General features: G+C 35.7%; 1 protein-coding gene across 1 annotated transcript in view; it reads right to left on the bottom strand.

Moving 5' to 3' along the window:
- The window catches only part of jbug (filamin-type immunoglobulin domains fbug), an 879,391-nt gene that overhangs the window by 447,273 nt on the left and 415,089 nt on the right, over positions 1 to 17,029 (bottom strand). The window contains exon 22 of the mRNA XM_090401914.1: positions 156 to 329. Coding sequence (XP_090258040.1) covers positions 156 to 329 — 174 coding nt within the window. The remainder of the gene's footprint in view (positions 1 to 155; positions 330 to 17,029) is intronic.

The raw sequence follows: 17,029 nt of genomic DNA on the forward strand, positions 1-17,029 counted from the left end.
AATAAATACTATAAATAATATAAATAACCCCCTCCTCATCCCCTTTTGAGTTAAAAATAGTTTTGTACTTTTTTTTCAAAAAATTCAGAAAAAAGACCACTAAGCAGCACATTTATAAAATGAAAAAAAAATAAAAATTAAAATAAAAATTTCACCTGGTACGGGTTCTTTGTTAAAAGAAATACTAATAATATGTTCTACTGGCTCTGTTGGTACAAAAGAAACTCCAAATTTAGCACTTCCCAGTGGATGAACTTGAGTTGGAATGTTACGACCTTTTCCACTAACAGTGATTTCTAGATTACCTTCTCCTGCGTGGCTAGCATCAACTAGAAACATTAAAAAAATTTAGGGCTAATAATTTGATAAGAGAATGTTTAAGTGCACTTCAAAGTAATAGACATATAAAAGCCAATGAAATTAATCATCTCTAAAAAGTCATTGCTTCTTTAATTATGTGCATATATTTTAATATGCATATATACAGAAGATATAAAGAAGGTAATTGAAGATGGTCTATGCCCAGAGATTTTGAAGACAGAAGTAGAAATGGCCATTAAAGAACTAAAATGTGGAAAGGCAGAAGAAATAGATGAAATACCTGAAGAATTTCTGAAACAACTTCAGATGAAAGGAACTGAAGAAATAACCAAAATAATAAATTTAATTTATAAGAAAGGAGGGGAAAGGGTGGGGAAAGTGGTGAACCCATGGCTGTCCCCTCTAACTGTTTGTAGAATTTTTCCTGCCAAACGAAATAGCCTGAGTTCATTGTGAACTGAAATAGGGCTGAGATATCGGGAGGAAATTTAGCTTGGATTAGCTCTAAGGTTTCTTTGAGGGGGACATTTGTGAATAAAGAGGAGACGTCAAAACTGACCATTATGTCATTATGTTGGAGTGTAAGGTTTTCTATACTGGCTTTGAAGTGGGCTGAGTTTTTTATGTGTGATGGTGTGTTGCCAGTATAGTGAGAGAGCGCTTTGGCTAAATATTTAGCTAGTTTGTAAGTGGGGAAATCAATGCCATCCACTATGGGACATAATGGCACATTTTCTTTATGTATTTTTGGGAGCCCATATATACGGGAGAGTCTAGAGTTATATGGTTTTAGTCTGTTAGTAATCTCCACAGGCCAAGAAGTGACCCTCTTAAGGAGCCTATGGAGTTTTCTAATTTGTGAGTTGCTGGGATTGTATTCAATGGGGAGGTAAGTAGCTCGATCTAATAGTAAAGCCTTAAGCTTACCTGTGTAGTCAGTACAATTGAGTACCACAGTGGCGTTCCCCCTTATCTGCTTTGGTGATAACTATTTCTTTGTTTTTCCTTATTTCCTGTAGAGACTTGTATTCACTAATGCATATGTTGGCTTTTGGTGGTTTTGCTTTTGTGAGAACACAAGCTACATCCAATCTAATATTGTTGGCGATGTGGTTTGGAAGGTGGCGAATCCCGCATTCAATCTGGATCATTAATTCCTTGGCCAGTAATTTCCTAGGAGCAATGGCGAAGTTGTGACCACGTGACAGTGCGTTGAGTGCTTCAGGCTTCGAGATAACTGAAGAAAGGTTAACTACAGTGTTGGTTTGTAGTTTTGGTTTGGACATCAAGTTCTTTTTTAATTTATCAAACTTGTTGATATGGCTGAGATATCGGGAGGAAATTTAGCTTGGATTAGCTCTAAGGTTTCTTTGAGGGGGACATTTGTGAATAAGGAGGAGACATCAAAACTGACCATTATGTCATTATGTTGGAGTGTAGAATTTTCTACACTGGCTTTGAAGTGGGCTGAGTTTTTTATGTGTGATGGTGTGTTGCCAGTGTTGTGTGTGAGCGCTTTGGTTAGATATTTAGCTAGTTTGTATGTGGGGGAATCAATGCCATCCACTATGGGATGTAATGGGACATTTTCTTTATGTATTTTTGGGAGCCCACACAGGCCAAGAAGCGACCTTCTTAAGGAGCCTATGGAGTTTTCTAATTTGTGAGTTGGTGGGATTGTATTCAATGGGGAGGTAAGCAGCCCGATCTAATAGTAAAGCATTAAGCTTACCTGTGTAGTCAGTATGAGTGAGTACCACAGTGGCATTCCCCTTATCTGCTTTGGTGATAATGTTGAACAAACAATAGATGTTTGTTCAACATCTATTGTTTGTTTGAAACAACATCTGTTGAACAGATTACTGGAATCTGTATCAGTTATGGAATGAAAATTAACATAAGAAAAACAAAGGTAATGAAAATAGCATGGAAAGAGACAAATATGGATATCAGAATAAATGGGGAAAAACTGAATCAAGTAAAGTCGTTTAAATATCTAGGAAGTGTGATAAGCAGTGATGAAAGATGTAAAATTGACATAAAAGCAAGAATAGCAATGGGAAGAGATGTCTTTAATAGAAAATGGAATTTATTCAGATGTAAAATGGGCAAAAACCTAAAGAAAAGACTAATAAAATGTTATGTGTGGAGTGTTGTCCTCTATGCAACTGAAACTTGGACATTAAAGAAAGAAAAAATTAAGATTTTGGAAAGCTTTGAGATGTGGATTTGGAGAAGGATGGAAAAAATCAAACAGACAGATAAAATAACTAATGAAGAGGTCTTAAAAAGAATAGGAGAAGAAAGAAGTCTGTTAAAGAGGATAAAAAGAAGAAAGGGAAACTAGATCAGACATATCCTGAGAAGAAATAGAATCATCAGAGATGCCATCGAAGGAAAAATAGACGGAAAAAGACCCAGAGGAAGAGTAAGGAAAGCAATGCTAGATGGCATGCTGAATGCAGACAGGTACACAATCTTGAAAGAGAAGGCTCAGAACAGAAGAGAGTGGAAGGAAAATTTTTGCTACTAAGAGAAGAACCTGCTCAATTGCAGAATACTTAAGAAGAAGATGTACAGAAATTGTGAAAAAGCATTCTGTTTTTAAAAAAAAGTGATGACAAAAGAAATTTAGTAAATTACATTAGTTAAGATAAGTTTCACCAGCTTTCATCAATTAAGTTTTTCTGTCTAATCCTGTATTTTAAAAAAAAAAAAACTGACTTATTTAAATCAGAAAGCAAAAAATTTATTGTATTACTTCACTGCACTACACTTAAAGTATAAGGTTGAAGAAAAGAACTTTATACTATGCAAAATCAGGAATGAAAAAATACATAAAACATAAGTTATTTAAATCACTGTACATAAATTATTTTAAAGAATTTAAATAGCCCAAATACAAAAATTTTTAAATTATATTTCGAAATTATGTATCTGAAAATCTCAAAGAATTTACACTGACAAATTTCTGAATTCACCTATCTTATATTTTTCATATACAGGCATACCCCAGTCATACAACACGTCATGTTACAGACCACTGTAGAATAGCAAATTACTGTCTTTTATTTATTTTTCACTTGTAGATCATGTAGTGGTTTAATTACATCTATAAGCAGCCATATATGTGCATAAATGATAAATAAAACACTTTACATCAGATATGCAGAGAAAAAAAAAAATTGAATAATTTCCACAATCAAAAAAGTTATTCCGAATAGACTGGCTTAAGGGAAGATGCCAATCAGTTTGGGCATTAATCTTCACCAGTGTTTCTCAATCCTTTCTAAGGCCAAGGACCAGCAAAATGCTGAAAACAATTCTATGGACCACTAAGTTACAGAGCCGTAGCTGGAAGAGGGGGGGGGGGAGGTGATACACCCCGGGCAGCACTTTTTTGGCATTTAAGAAATCTTGCCTTGCTGTATATAAAACAGCAACTGAGTGATGAAATAGACTTCAACAATCTCATCGATGATTTTGCTAACAGAAATGCAAGAAAATAACATTTCATCATCATCAAATTCCTGCTATGTACCCTCAAGGGGTGTACAGGATATGATAGTACTACATGAAAAATTTACATCATTATTAATTTCCTATCCACAATTTTCCTCCAAATCAGTCTGTTACTTGTCAAGACTCCAACATTATCAGATCTTATATTTCTATCGTCTAAGGCACTTTGTACCATATCAATCCACCTATATCTTGGTCTTCCTCTGGGTCGTTTTGGGGCCAACCTGGCAGAGAACACTTGTTTTGCTAATCTTTCCTCGCCCATTCTGATTAAGTGACCATACCACCTGAGATTAGCTCTGCAAACGCATTCCTGGATGCTGACAATGTCAAGTTCTTTCCTAATATCCTCGTTTTTAATATGATATTGCCATTGATGCCATCTGTTCACGCCTCTAATCTTTCTCAGGACTCTCATATCTGTGGTCTCTAGTCTTTGGTCAAGTGTTTTACTTCTGACCCAGCTCTCAGATCCATAAGTTAAAACTGGTTTGAACACTGTCTTGTATACAGCTAATTTAGTATTCCGACTAATTTCTCTCTTATTCCATATGAATTTATTCAATTGACTTCCCACCATACCAGCTTTGCTGATTCTGTTGTCTATTTCTATATTTAATTTACCATCTTCAGTAAAAATCGTGCCTAAATAGCTGAAATGTTTTACTTGTTCCACAGGTTCTCCATTTGCAACACAGTTGACATTTCAATGATTCTGCCTATTTTCATTGTCTTTGTCTTTTTATTGCTGACCTTCATACCATATCTATTACAACAGCTATTCAATTTAGTCAGAGAATCTTGCAGACTTATAGCGGATTTATTTAGAAGTACAACATCATCCGCATAAAGCAAAGAGCTGACATTAACATCTCCAATTTTGATATCATGTTTAATACCACTTTCCTTCATAATGTGATCCATGTAAATAATGAATAACAGAGGGGATAATGTACATCCTTGTCTCACACCAGATTTAACATTAAACCATCTTTCTGTACTTCCTTCAATTCTAACTGCTGACTTACAACTCAAATAAAGACTAAGTATTGCTTGATATAATGCCCCATTGACACCATATAACTACAGCGTATTGAATAGCTTCTCTCTTGGCACCTTGTCGTATGCCTTTACCAAATCGACAAAACTTAAATACAGATCTTTGTTATATTCCCATGCTTTCTCGACTATTTGTCGTAAAGTGAAGATCTGATCCTGACAGCCTCTATTTTACCTGAATCCAGCTTGTTCTTCACCAAGCTTTTCTTCCACAATTCTTCTCAACCGTTTCTCAAGTATACTTGCATAGATCTTGCCAAGAACACTCAGTAGGGAAATACCTCTGTAATTCTCACATGCAGTTTTATTTCTCTTTTTATATATGGGTACAATGAGAGCTCTACTCCAATCATCGGGAATTCATCCCTCTGTCCAGGCCTTCTGAACTATGCAGTGGAGCAACTGTAAGACTCTTATACCACCATACTTCAGCATTTCTGGTTGAATATCATCTACTCCTGCTGCCTTTCCACATTTCAAGCCTTTGATGGCTTTTTCTACTTCAAGTATGGATATGTATTCCTGACTGCATACCTGGTCAGTGTTTTTTAGCACTGTGCTGTCATCACTGCTTGTTTCATTTAGAAGTTTTTCAAAGTAATTACTCCATGCTTCAAGGATATATGTTTTTCTCCAGTTTGTATGTCACCTTTATCATCTCTAACTCCTTTTACAGCACACTTTCCTCCATTCCTAAGCGTCTTCAACAACCTCCAGAATATTTTACCACCTTCTTGATATTTATTTTCTATATTCTTGCCAAAGTCCTCCCATGACTTTTGTTTAGCTAGTTTTACACACTGTTTAGCTTTCTTACATTTGTCTCTGTATTCTGTAAGAGTAAAAGCTGACTTATTTGCCAGGAACTTTTGATATGCTTTCTTTTTTTCCTTCACTGCCTCTTTAACTTCCTGTGTCCACCAGGGAGTTCTGATTTTTTTATCCTTGCACACAACCTCACCACATGCCTCTCTGGCAGAATCAATCAATGTTTTCTTCAGAGTTTGCCACTGAATCTCCAAGGTTTGATTCCTGTTCTCAAACTCCTTCATTTTCTTTTCAATAATCTTTCCGTATTTTAGTCTACAGTTCACATCTGAGAGCTGCTCAACTTTTATTCGCTTTAAAACTTTCTTATATGTTATTCTTTTCAATATGAAATTCAATTTTATCCTGCTCAAGACTAAATAGTGATCACTTCCAATTTCAAATCCCCTGTACACTCTGGTGTCTTGCACCAGGGAGAAAACATCACTATCAACAATAACATAGTCAATGAGACTTTTCTTATTCCTAGCCTCTTCTCTCCATGTGAATTTGTGCACATTTTTATGTTGGAACATGGTGTTAGTAATAACCAGTCCATGTCCTGAGCAGAAATCCAACAGGTATTTGCCATTATTATTAGCTTTGCTCTTTTCTCCAAATTTTCCTAAAATATTTTTGTATGTCTCACAATCATTTCCTACTCTGCTATTTAGATCCCCAACAAGGACCAACTTTTCATTTTTCATTGTGTCAGTGGCTTTTTCTAAAGAGTCTTCAGAATGAAGCAAAAGTTGTATATATTCACTGCCCATTTCATCACAGAGTACCGAAAATAACTTGTTATTTAATGGTCGAGCTTTAATAAAATTAACTAGCTTTAGAGCATTATACAGACAATTTTAAATTCTGTGGCATTCCTTTGGAGGCTAACCCTTCCCTATGTATGAAACAATGTACCCAATTCATATCCGGAGCTACTTCCTTGACCATAGAAACAATCCCACTATGCCTGCCTGTAAGGGTGCGAGCTCCATCCGAACAGAAGCCTATACATTTTTCCCACTGGATCCCTTTGTGTATTATGTAATTATTGAGAGTGTGAAATATTTTTTCTCCAGTTGTTCAGGATGACAAAGTTCTACAAAACAGAATATCGTCATGAATGTTGTCATCATGAGCATATCTTACGTAGGATATTAACTGCACATCACTTGTAACATCAGTAGTCTCATCTTTTTGTAATGCATAATGACTCTTCTTAACTCTTTCGATTAAATGAGATTCTATATCACCTGTCATATCATTAATTCTGCGACAAACAGTGTCATTTGAAAAAGGAATCAAATCAACTTCTTTTAGTAACTTGTTGCCAAACATCGTTTTTACCACATCTTTTATAGTTGGAAGTAGCAAATTTTCCCTGATAGAATGAGGTTTCCCTGTTTTCATGTGCAAACTTAAGAGATAGGATGCTTCCAGTGCCTTGCTATTAATGGAACCAATGGCTGAAACTTTATCTATCCCATGATTTAATGTCCCTAAGCGTTGCTGAAAAAATTCAATTGACTTAATTTTCACATCACAATGTTTAGTTTCTAAATGTCAGCGTTTCGCAGGTTTCTTGTACTCATTCGACAACACTTCATAACACAAAACACATTGAAGTTTCTGTTCACTTTCATCTCCACACCAAGTAAACCCGAATTCCAAATATGAACTGTTATATTTCCTACTGTATTTTTTCTTTGAGCTGCTTGTTTCTTCTTCTTTAATAGGATCAGATTTTCTTGTTGTTACAATACTTGTATCACAATTAGGGTTAGCATCACCTGTTTCATTTGCCCTTCTTTTCAATTCAAAGTCCTAGTTCTAGGCCACTTTTCCATTATTAAAAAACGTTTCTGAAAAATATATAATACTGGGGTTAACTCAGGACACACTTTGTCCAAGTATCACTTAGCACTTCTCAAGATATACAGCATTGGTTGAAATCGTCAATAATAAAAATCAATAAACAAGAAGCCATTGTGGATAACACATGTTCACTTCAAATCTGACAAAACAACAAGGGAAGGCAGAAGCAATAAAACTATATTATTGTTCACTTCACCTCTCTTTTATTATTGTCATTCTACTGCTACAAATTTAGCAGCAGAATGACGAATAATAAAAAGGGTAAAGTGAACAACAATATAGTTTTATTGCTTCCGCCTTTGAACATTCTGACGATATTTGTTGTTGTTGTTTTAAGTCTCCATTTCATTTCAATAATTTTTACTTATTCAATTTTAATTTGTTTAGATAATTGAAAAAAATATATTTATTTAATTAATTTAAGTCTGCCTGTGGACCACCTGTCCCATCGTCGCTGACCACAGGTTGAGAAACACTGCTCTACACCATTAAAAGCCCCCCCCCCCCACCTACATTTTGGCAATAAAACTAATGTTTACAGATAAAGATAACTGCAGTATTAAATAATGTAGTACCTTACACCTCACTAAGACTATATTTGTTTTAAACAGTTGTAACAACTGTTTAAACTATCTCAGTATCATTTTTATAACTGCAAACTATCTCAGTGTTCAATACACCACCATCACTAAAATTAGCTATTTTAATCTTATACAAATCAAATATCCAATGTAACAGGGTTACACATAATCTTTTCACTGGAAGCAACAGCTTACTTTGAATTTTATATCATTATTGGCAACAATAAAATAAAATAACAGTTATGAACAGTTTATAATTCACAGCAGAACACCAAAACACAAAAAGAGCAACATCATAAACAGTGCATAAAAACAGTGCCTATTTGTCATACAAATAGGCACTATTCATTATTGAAAGGCATTGTTGTATGAATGGCTTATTGTAAAGTAGAGCATCATAAAGTTGGGGGGGGGGGGGGGCAGGGTATTACTGTATAAAAAATAATCTCCTCTTAAAGCTTCAATAACCATCTCTTTTCCTTTAATGACAATTATAAAGTTGAAAAGAGAATTTCCACATAAACATACTGTATTTATTTGAATATAACTTGCACTTTTTTCCCCAAAAGTAAAGTTAAAAAATTGTGGTGCGAGATATATGAGGGGATTTTCGGAAACGAAAGTTTTTCAGGAAAAAAACTAAATTGACATTTATAATTACATCCTCAGTATTCATTATAATTTTTAACTGCTCACATTATTTATAAAACGAATGCATTTAAATTTTAATTATCAACGTTCTTTACATGATCAGCTGCTCACCTTCATCATGTGATATATTTGAATCTTTAGCAACAACACGTCTGTAATTAAATTAAAACAAACAGTTTCGTTATTGCATGTCCTTTTATCATTTCAGAATCATATGATCTTTGAGTTTATCATAACTTTGAGTTTAAAACTAGCCCTGTAACTTAAATGTTTCTCCATGCTTCAAGCAAAAGATTACCAGTAATTTACAAGACTTGAGATATGTTATGAACAATCCTTCACATGTGAAAGCGGAGCGTGAAATGGACAGCAGTGGTAGGCCAGAAGAGATAGAACAGCCATGAAGACATGCATATGATTGGTGCAGTATTAACAAAAGATTGCATGACTCAACAACAAAGGTAAGCCAAAGGTTGTTGAGTTGAAATACTGATTCTCTTCAGCCAAATTCCAAAATATCTGAAATTGCCATAACAACATTCACTATCTATTTCTTAAAGTTTTAAACTTTTTTCATGTGTAAGGCATATGTGATACTTTTTAATTTCTTTTTTCATTAAGTAAAATCAGTGTTGCATGATATATGCGAGGGTGAGTTATATTCGAGTAAATGTGGTAAATAAAAACGATCATATATTGTCTGTTAAAAACACCTCTACAGAGTCAAAACTTATCATGGAAAGCTTCTTACTGTATCATTCACCTAGGACTTCGTCTTCTTCTGTATCTTTTTCTTGCCATCTTGGCAAAATACACTTGTTTTCCAAAACCTTTTCTCTCAATTTCTGTTTAAGTGAATGGCTTTGCTCACACATTCCTGAATACTAACATGTGAATGCCATCTGTTCACTCCACCAATCTTTCTCAGAACTCTGAAATCTGTTGTCTCCAGTCTCTGATTAAGTGTTTTTTTTCAAACTCAGCTATCAGATCCTATAAAACAAACCTCTTTAGTAACTTATACATGTCTATCATATCTCTTCTTTTCTTACTAACAACCAATTTTTATATCTTACAAATCTTCAATCTCTCTTCATAGGATGTATTCCACAGACCCTTGAACATCTTGGGAGGTGTGCAAAACACCTTGAACCCATTTCAGGAGGTGTTTAGGGGCAGTGCAAAGAAATGGTTCTGCAAAAGGATGGAAATGGCAACGGCACCAGGCTATGGCTTTAGGCAACTGGAACATCTTCTCTGACAAGGAAGGAGTTGGAACTGGCCAAGGAAGCCAAGTGCTACCAGCGAGACTTAGTCGGGCTTTCTTTGACTAAGAGAAGAGGCTCTAGAACTGTCGACCTGAATAAGGGGGTGGAAGCTCTAATACTCTGGTGTGAGCCCGACAGTGTATGCTCAGGCACTGTCGGGCGGGTGTGGAGATACTCGCAAGCCCTCAGCTGTCAGACTGTGTTGCTGAGTGGATCCCATTGGGGGAACAGGTATGTGTGTTAAGGCTTCAGATGAAAAACCATGATTTGGCTGTGGTGCAAGCCTATGCACCTAATCTGGAGTCAGAATACTCTGCCTTCCTAGAGGAAGTGGATGCTGCTTTTGACAGGGTGGCAGACATGGAATCAGTCCTGCTAATGGGTGACTTCAATGCACATGTTGGAACAGATGACCAGACACGGAGGGGTGTGGTTGGGAGGAACGGCACCCCTGACCTTAACGCAAATGGGTTAAAATTATTGGACCTCTGCTGTACTAACAGCTTGTCCATAATGAATACCTTCTTCCAGCACCGAAAAGTCCATAAGTATACCTGGTACAGGGATACACTAGAACAAAGGTTTCTGATTAACTTCTTTATGGTCTCAGCAGACCTATTTTCCTCAGTGTTGGACTTTCGTGTGAGAAAAGGGGCAGAACTGTCAACTGACCACCACCTTGTTGTGTGCACTCTACGGCTTAAGAAACCAAATGCTACCATCAACGCTGGTAGGCCTAAGCAGCTATACCGTGTGAAATGGGAGGCATTGAAAAATGAGGCTGTGAGGAAGAATTTTGCAGATGACGTTTCCTCCAGGTTCAAAGAGATTCCCAAGCATACTGCAGATGTTGAGGAGGAGTGGAAGCTTCAGAACAGCTGTCACTGCCTCTGCACTCTCATGCTGTGGCAGAAAGCAGCTGGGCATGGCAACGGGCAGTGAGAAAAGGACACCTTAGTGGAACCAAGAAGTCCAAAAAAACTGTGGGCAAAAAAGAAGTCCTACCTAACATGGCTTAAGGTCAGGTCACCTGAGATGCGTCTGTGGTATGCTGAGGCACGAAAAGCTGCTGCTGAGGCAATAAAGACAGCAAAGAAGAAGGCTTGGGAATCCTTTGGAGAAAGATTAGATTCATCCTATGCAAATGCAAACAAAGTATTCTGGCAGACCATCCTCCGCCTTCGAGGGAGGAAATTGTGCACAGCAAGGGCAATTAAGGCCTCTGATGGTGCACTTTTAACAACCAAGAAGGATATCCTCCACAGATGGAGGAATACTTTTAGAGTCTTCTTAACCTGGGCGGCCCAGCAGTTGTGGACATCCAAGAGGTGCAGATCAAGGCAATGACTAGTCTCACAGCAGAAGAGGTCCATTTAGCACTAAAATCACTAAAATCAGGCAAGGCTGCTGGCGATGATGAAATTCAACCCAAAATGCTAAAAGCCTTAAATTGAAACGGAGTTCTCTGGCTGACTCGAGTGTGTCAGGCTGCTTGGATATCTGGGCGAGCACCAAAGCAATGGCAGACAGGCATAATAATACCAGTCTTCAAGAAGGGAGACCAGAAGGATTGCAGTAACTATCGTGGCATCTCTCTGCTCAGTCTGCCTGGGAAAGTGTATGCTAGGTGCTTGGAAAGACGGTGCAAGAGCATAGTTGAGTCAAAGTTCCAGGAAGAATAATGTGGCTTTCGTCCTGGTAGAAGCACAACTGACCAAATCTTCACTTTAAGGCAAGTCTTTGAGAAATCTTGGGAATATGCCAAGAATGTCTACACATGTTTTGTGGACTTGGAGAAGGCATATGACCGGGTTCCTCAGGATAAGCTTTGGTAAGTAGCACAGGAGTATGGAGTGGATGGCCAACTATTAGCTGCTATCAAGTCCCTATATGAATGCCCAGAGTTGTGTGTCAGGGTAAACAGCACAAAGTCTGAACCTTTCACAGTCTCCATTGGCCTTTGCCAAGGGTGTGTTCTGTCACCCCTACTTTTCATAATATTTATGGACTGGATTGATAGGCACAGCCGAGGCAGTGAGTGTGTTCAGAATTGGAAGATGTAGCATTGGACATCTGCTTTTTGCAGATGACCTAGTTTTGCTTAGCTCTTCCACAGATGACCTCCAGTGGACCCTGGATAGGTTTGTAGCTGTTTGTGCAGATGCCGGAATGATCAGTGTGGCCAAAACTGAAACATCTGTGGTCTCAAAACAACCATCCCAGTGCACTCTACATGTAAGTGGAGTCCCAATGAGGCAGGTGGAGAAGTTTAAATACCTTGGGTCCATATTCACGAATGATGGAAAATGGGACGTAGAGCTAGATGCTCGAATTGGCTTAGCAAGCTCAATATTGCGGGAGCTTGGCTGTTCGGTAGTATTGAAGCGGGAGTTAAGCCAGAATGCAAAGCTGGCTGTCTTCAATACAGTCTATGTCCTTCCTCACCTTTGGTCATGAGAGTTGGGTAATGATCGAAAGAATGCGGACACGAATCCAAGCGGCTGAAATGAGGTTCCTTCGAGGGATTACGGGGATGACAAGACTCGACAGAGTCAGAAGCTCTACAATTTGGGAAACCCTCAATACTCAACCACTGCTTCTCCGTGTTGAGAGATCACAGTTATGTTGGTACAGGCAGCTGGTCAGAATGCCACAAGAGAGGCTCTCTCAGCAGGCCCTCTTTGCCAAGCCAGAGGGTAGGAGGCCACGTGGAAGGCCAAGGACTCGCTGGATAGATTATATCCAAAACCTTGGGTATAAAGATTATATCCAAATTATATCCAAAACCTTGGGTATAAAGATTATATCCAAATTATATCCAAAACCTTGGGTTTGAGAATACCATCAGGTGTTCTGATGGTATTCTCAAACGTGTCCAAAACCTTGGACACGTTTGAGAATACCATCAGAACACCTGAGCTTGGTGGCAGAGGATCATTGGAAGTTCCTCTTGCAGCTGTTGCCTGCACAATCCAATTAGGAAAGGTGGGCCTTGAAGATGTATGTTTAATTACATTTGTCCCATCTCAGCAAAGCTTGAAAATATGATCAATTAAAATTCAGTTCCTTGACTATGCAATGATTTGCAAATGCAAAAACAATCCAGGTCTCTTTCTCTGAATAGCTGCTGACAATGTCTTTAATGTACTATTCTACATGTTAGTGATTAATATTGTTCCACAATGGCTGGCATATCTATGCAGATGAATAGCTCATTTTTTTTTTAATTTTATTGATTATTATTTTAATTATTTATTTGTTGTCGTTCTCGGATATGTCAAATGTTTCTACTCTATTCCTGATAGTTTCAGAGTATAATGGCGAATCCACTTCTCAGTGCCAGTACCACGATTTCAGTGGAGAATTAAAAACACAGATCTTTGTGTTCATCAGCTAGATTTTGGAAAACCAGGAAATGCACACACTTTTCAGTACACTAGTTCTTCATGAATGTTATGCACTGTTCATTATAAAATGTTTAATTCTGTGATAGTTTCTCTTACTTCATGATTAAATGTCCAATTCTTCAATCTGGGATAAAGGATAAACAATATAATTTCATGGCAAGTTCAATTACACTTGTTCCATCTTGGCAAAGGTTTAAAAATTCAGTAACTTGACTATCCAATGTTCACATCTATTGAAGAAGTGTCCTTTCACTTATCACTGTGCTCATGCACTTGCGAATCCTCTGTTATTTCAGCACATGCTAAATAGTTATTATGAAGCTTTTTCTTTTTTTTTTTGCTAGGAAGGAAAGTAAAGAAAATAAATTATACTTCATAAAAAATAAAAAATAAAAAAAAAATATATATATATATATATACACACACATATATATACATATATTACATACATATATTATATATATATATATATATATATATATATATATATATATATATATATATATATATATTATATACATATATATATTATATACTCTCCTTTCATCATATTGTAAGGAGTAAGCCAGCAAAAGTCTACATATGAATATTTTCATTACTAGACTGTGTATATATTATATATATACAGAGATCAGTTGACCTCACATCATGTTGTCTAAGTATTCTGTGATGTACAGCATAGTCTCTTCTCATGTGTGTATATACCATGCCATCCATTGAAAACACTTACTAGTACAACTAGTGTGTTTTTAGAAAAAAATGATAATAATAAAATAGGGTTCAGAATTCATTCTTTGCTTGCAGAAAAAATTGAAAATTAAAAGAATATTTAAAGAAAATTAAAAAATTGTTTGCTGATATTGTTACTTCCTTGTGTGATAATGGTTGTGGAATAAGAACAAATTAAGTCTATGTAGCACATGGTTCATTAAGCATAAATTTATTTATGCAAGTATATAAAAAATAAATAAAATAAATATGATAAAATTTTAGTAAAAAATTCCAAACTTTTATTAAGTTCTCATCTGTCACTATGTACAGATCTTTCCTTATTATTTGTGCTTATTGCTGAATAACATTTCCTAAGCAGCCATGAATCAACATATTTCATTGAATCAAAATGTGCCAGCAGCAGATGTAAGTTTTAACAAATAGTACAAAGAAGCTGTTTTTGTCATCGACAATAGTCTGTCCAGACTGATAATCACTTTCAGTTGTGAAAATCCCTGTTCACATTCATTTGTTGAAATTAGTATCATACTCAAAGCAATCCTTGAATGCTTCAGTTTTGCTGAAACTGCCTTTTCAATTTGGTATTTCCAAAATCCATAAATTCTATCTTTATTATCTTCATTAAACTGAACCCAGTTGATAATTTGCTAACTTCACTTAAACCAAATGTCACTTGATAGTTAATATCTTTAACTAGTTAATATTTAATTTTTCTAACAAGCTCAAAAAACTAAAAAATCAGCATTTTTACTATTTTCAAGCATACTATTTTCTACTGATAATTTCAAACTTCTGTAGAATGCTTTCGGATTGATTAGAGAATAATTTCTGTAATTTGTCCCGTGAAGTGAAACTCCTTGAAATCATAGATTTTAAGATAGCTTTTGTAATACTGAATCAGAACCATTTGTCTTTCATGAAAAAAAACAATGTCTGTTTTTATATTTCTCCTATACAGACCTATATCACATTAATGCAAATCCAAACACAAGTCTGATAACTTTAGGAGCACTGCACATTAAATATAAGTCTAATATATATAGTATTTTTATTTGAATTATTGCTTGTTTCTTGAAAATGATTAACTAATACCTCATAGTTACTCCAAACAGCCAAGAAAAAAAAAAAGAGTGAAACCTCGATACTACTCATTGCATGCTTAAAATCTTTCTAATTTTTAAAAGTTCAATATCAAGTGAGTTTGTGAACACTTACAATTCTCTGGCATTTTTTGGAAATGTACTTCATACGGTAAACTTTGTCAATAAATGCTTTTAATCTATCAAAACCTTTAAATGATTTCACAGTATCACCAACTGATAGTTCTAATTGTTTATTAGTCTAATGCCAAACAATTAATGAAAGAATTTTTTTATTATTATTTGTTTGGTTAACTTCGATTTTACAATCCATCGTAACAGCTGCAATTTTTAAATTGTTTCCACATGATACCATCATACCACATGATAGAAAACAATCAAATAGAAAGAATCAAATATTCCTTTTGCAGTATAATTTTTGAGTTCAGTCAAGTCTAAAAACAAATATACAGCTGAATTCATTTCGCTCAGCAATATATAAGTTCAAATATACACACAAACCAGATTTGTTACTCAACATGGTCAATTCATCAATCATCAATGAAATATAACTGTTCAACATAACAATCTCATTAGTCAAATTTGACTAATGATTAAATATGAAGATATAAGTGTTACACTGTGGTTATTACACAATTCAGAACTGATCAAAAAGGTCAAATTCAGAATGACAGGAACTCTAATAGTGTTCCTTCTAAAAGAAGGCAATTAAACAATGTGAGAATTACAGAGGAGTCTCCCTATTGAATGATCTAGGTCAGTGTTTCTCAACCTGTGGTTCACAGACCACAGGTGGGCCGCGACGATGGAACAGGTGGTCCGCAGGCAGACTTAAATTAAATAAATAAATATATATTTTTTAATTATCCAAACAAGACAAATTAAAATTATATAAATAAGTAAAAATTATTGAAATAAAATGCATATTTAAAAAACAACAACAAATGGACAATGAACAACCACAATATGGTTTTATTTCTTCTGTTATCCCTTGCTATTTTCTCAGATTTGAAGTAAATATGTGTCATCCATATTTCAACCAACTGCTTGTTATTTATTGATTTTTATTAGTGAAGGTTTTCCTCCTTTAACCAAGGCTCAGTATTTCTTCAGAAGTGCTAAATACTTTGACAAAGTGTGTTGTGAGTTAACCCCAGTATTTATCTATTTTTCAGAAGCGTTTTTGATAATGGAAAAGTGGCTTAGAACTAGGAATCTGAAAAGAACAGCAAATGAAACAGGTGATGCTAACCTTAATTGTGATACACGTGTTGTAATGGCAAGTAAATCTGATATTATTCAAGTAGAAGAAACAAGCAGTTCAAAGAAAAAATACAGTAGGAAGTATAACAGTTCATATTTGGAATTCGGGTTTACTTGGTGTGGAGATGAAAATGAACAGAAACCTCAATGTATTTTGTGTTATGAAGTGTTGTCGAATGAGTGCATGAAATCTGCGAAACTCTGACGACATTTAGAAACTAGACATTGTGATGTGAAAAATAAGCCAATTGAATTTTTTCAGCGACGCTTAGGGACATTAAGTCATAATGTCCCTAAGCGTGGGACATTATGACTTAATGGAAAGATATAGTTTCGGCCATGGGTTCCATTAATAGCAACGCAGTGGAAGCATCCTATCTCTTAAGTTTGCACATAACTAAAACAGGGAAACCTCATTCTGGTGGGGAAAATTTACTACTTCT

Source organism: Typopeltis vanoorti, chromosome 12 (assembly GCF_054136105.1).
Source record: "Typopeltis vanoorti isolate ZY-2024b chromosome 12, IOZ_Tvanoo_1.0, whole genome shotgun sequence".
Classification (NCBI taxonomy): Eukaryota; Metazoa; Arthropoda; class Arachnida; order Uropygi; family Thelyphonidae; genus Typopeltis; species Typopeltis vanoorti.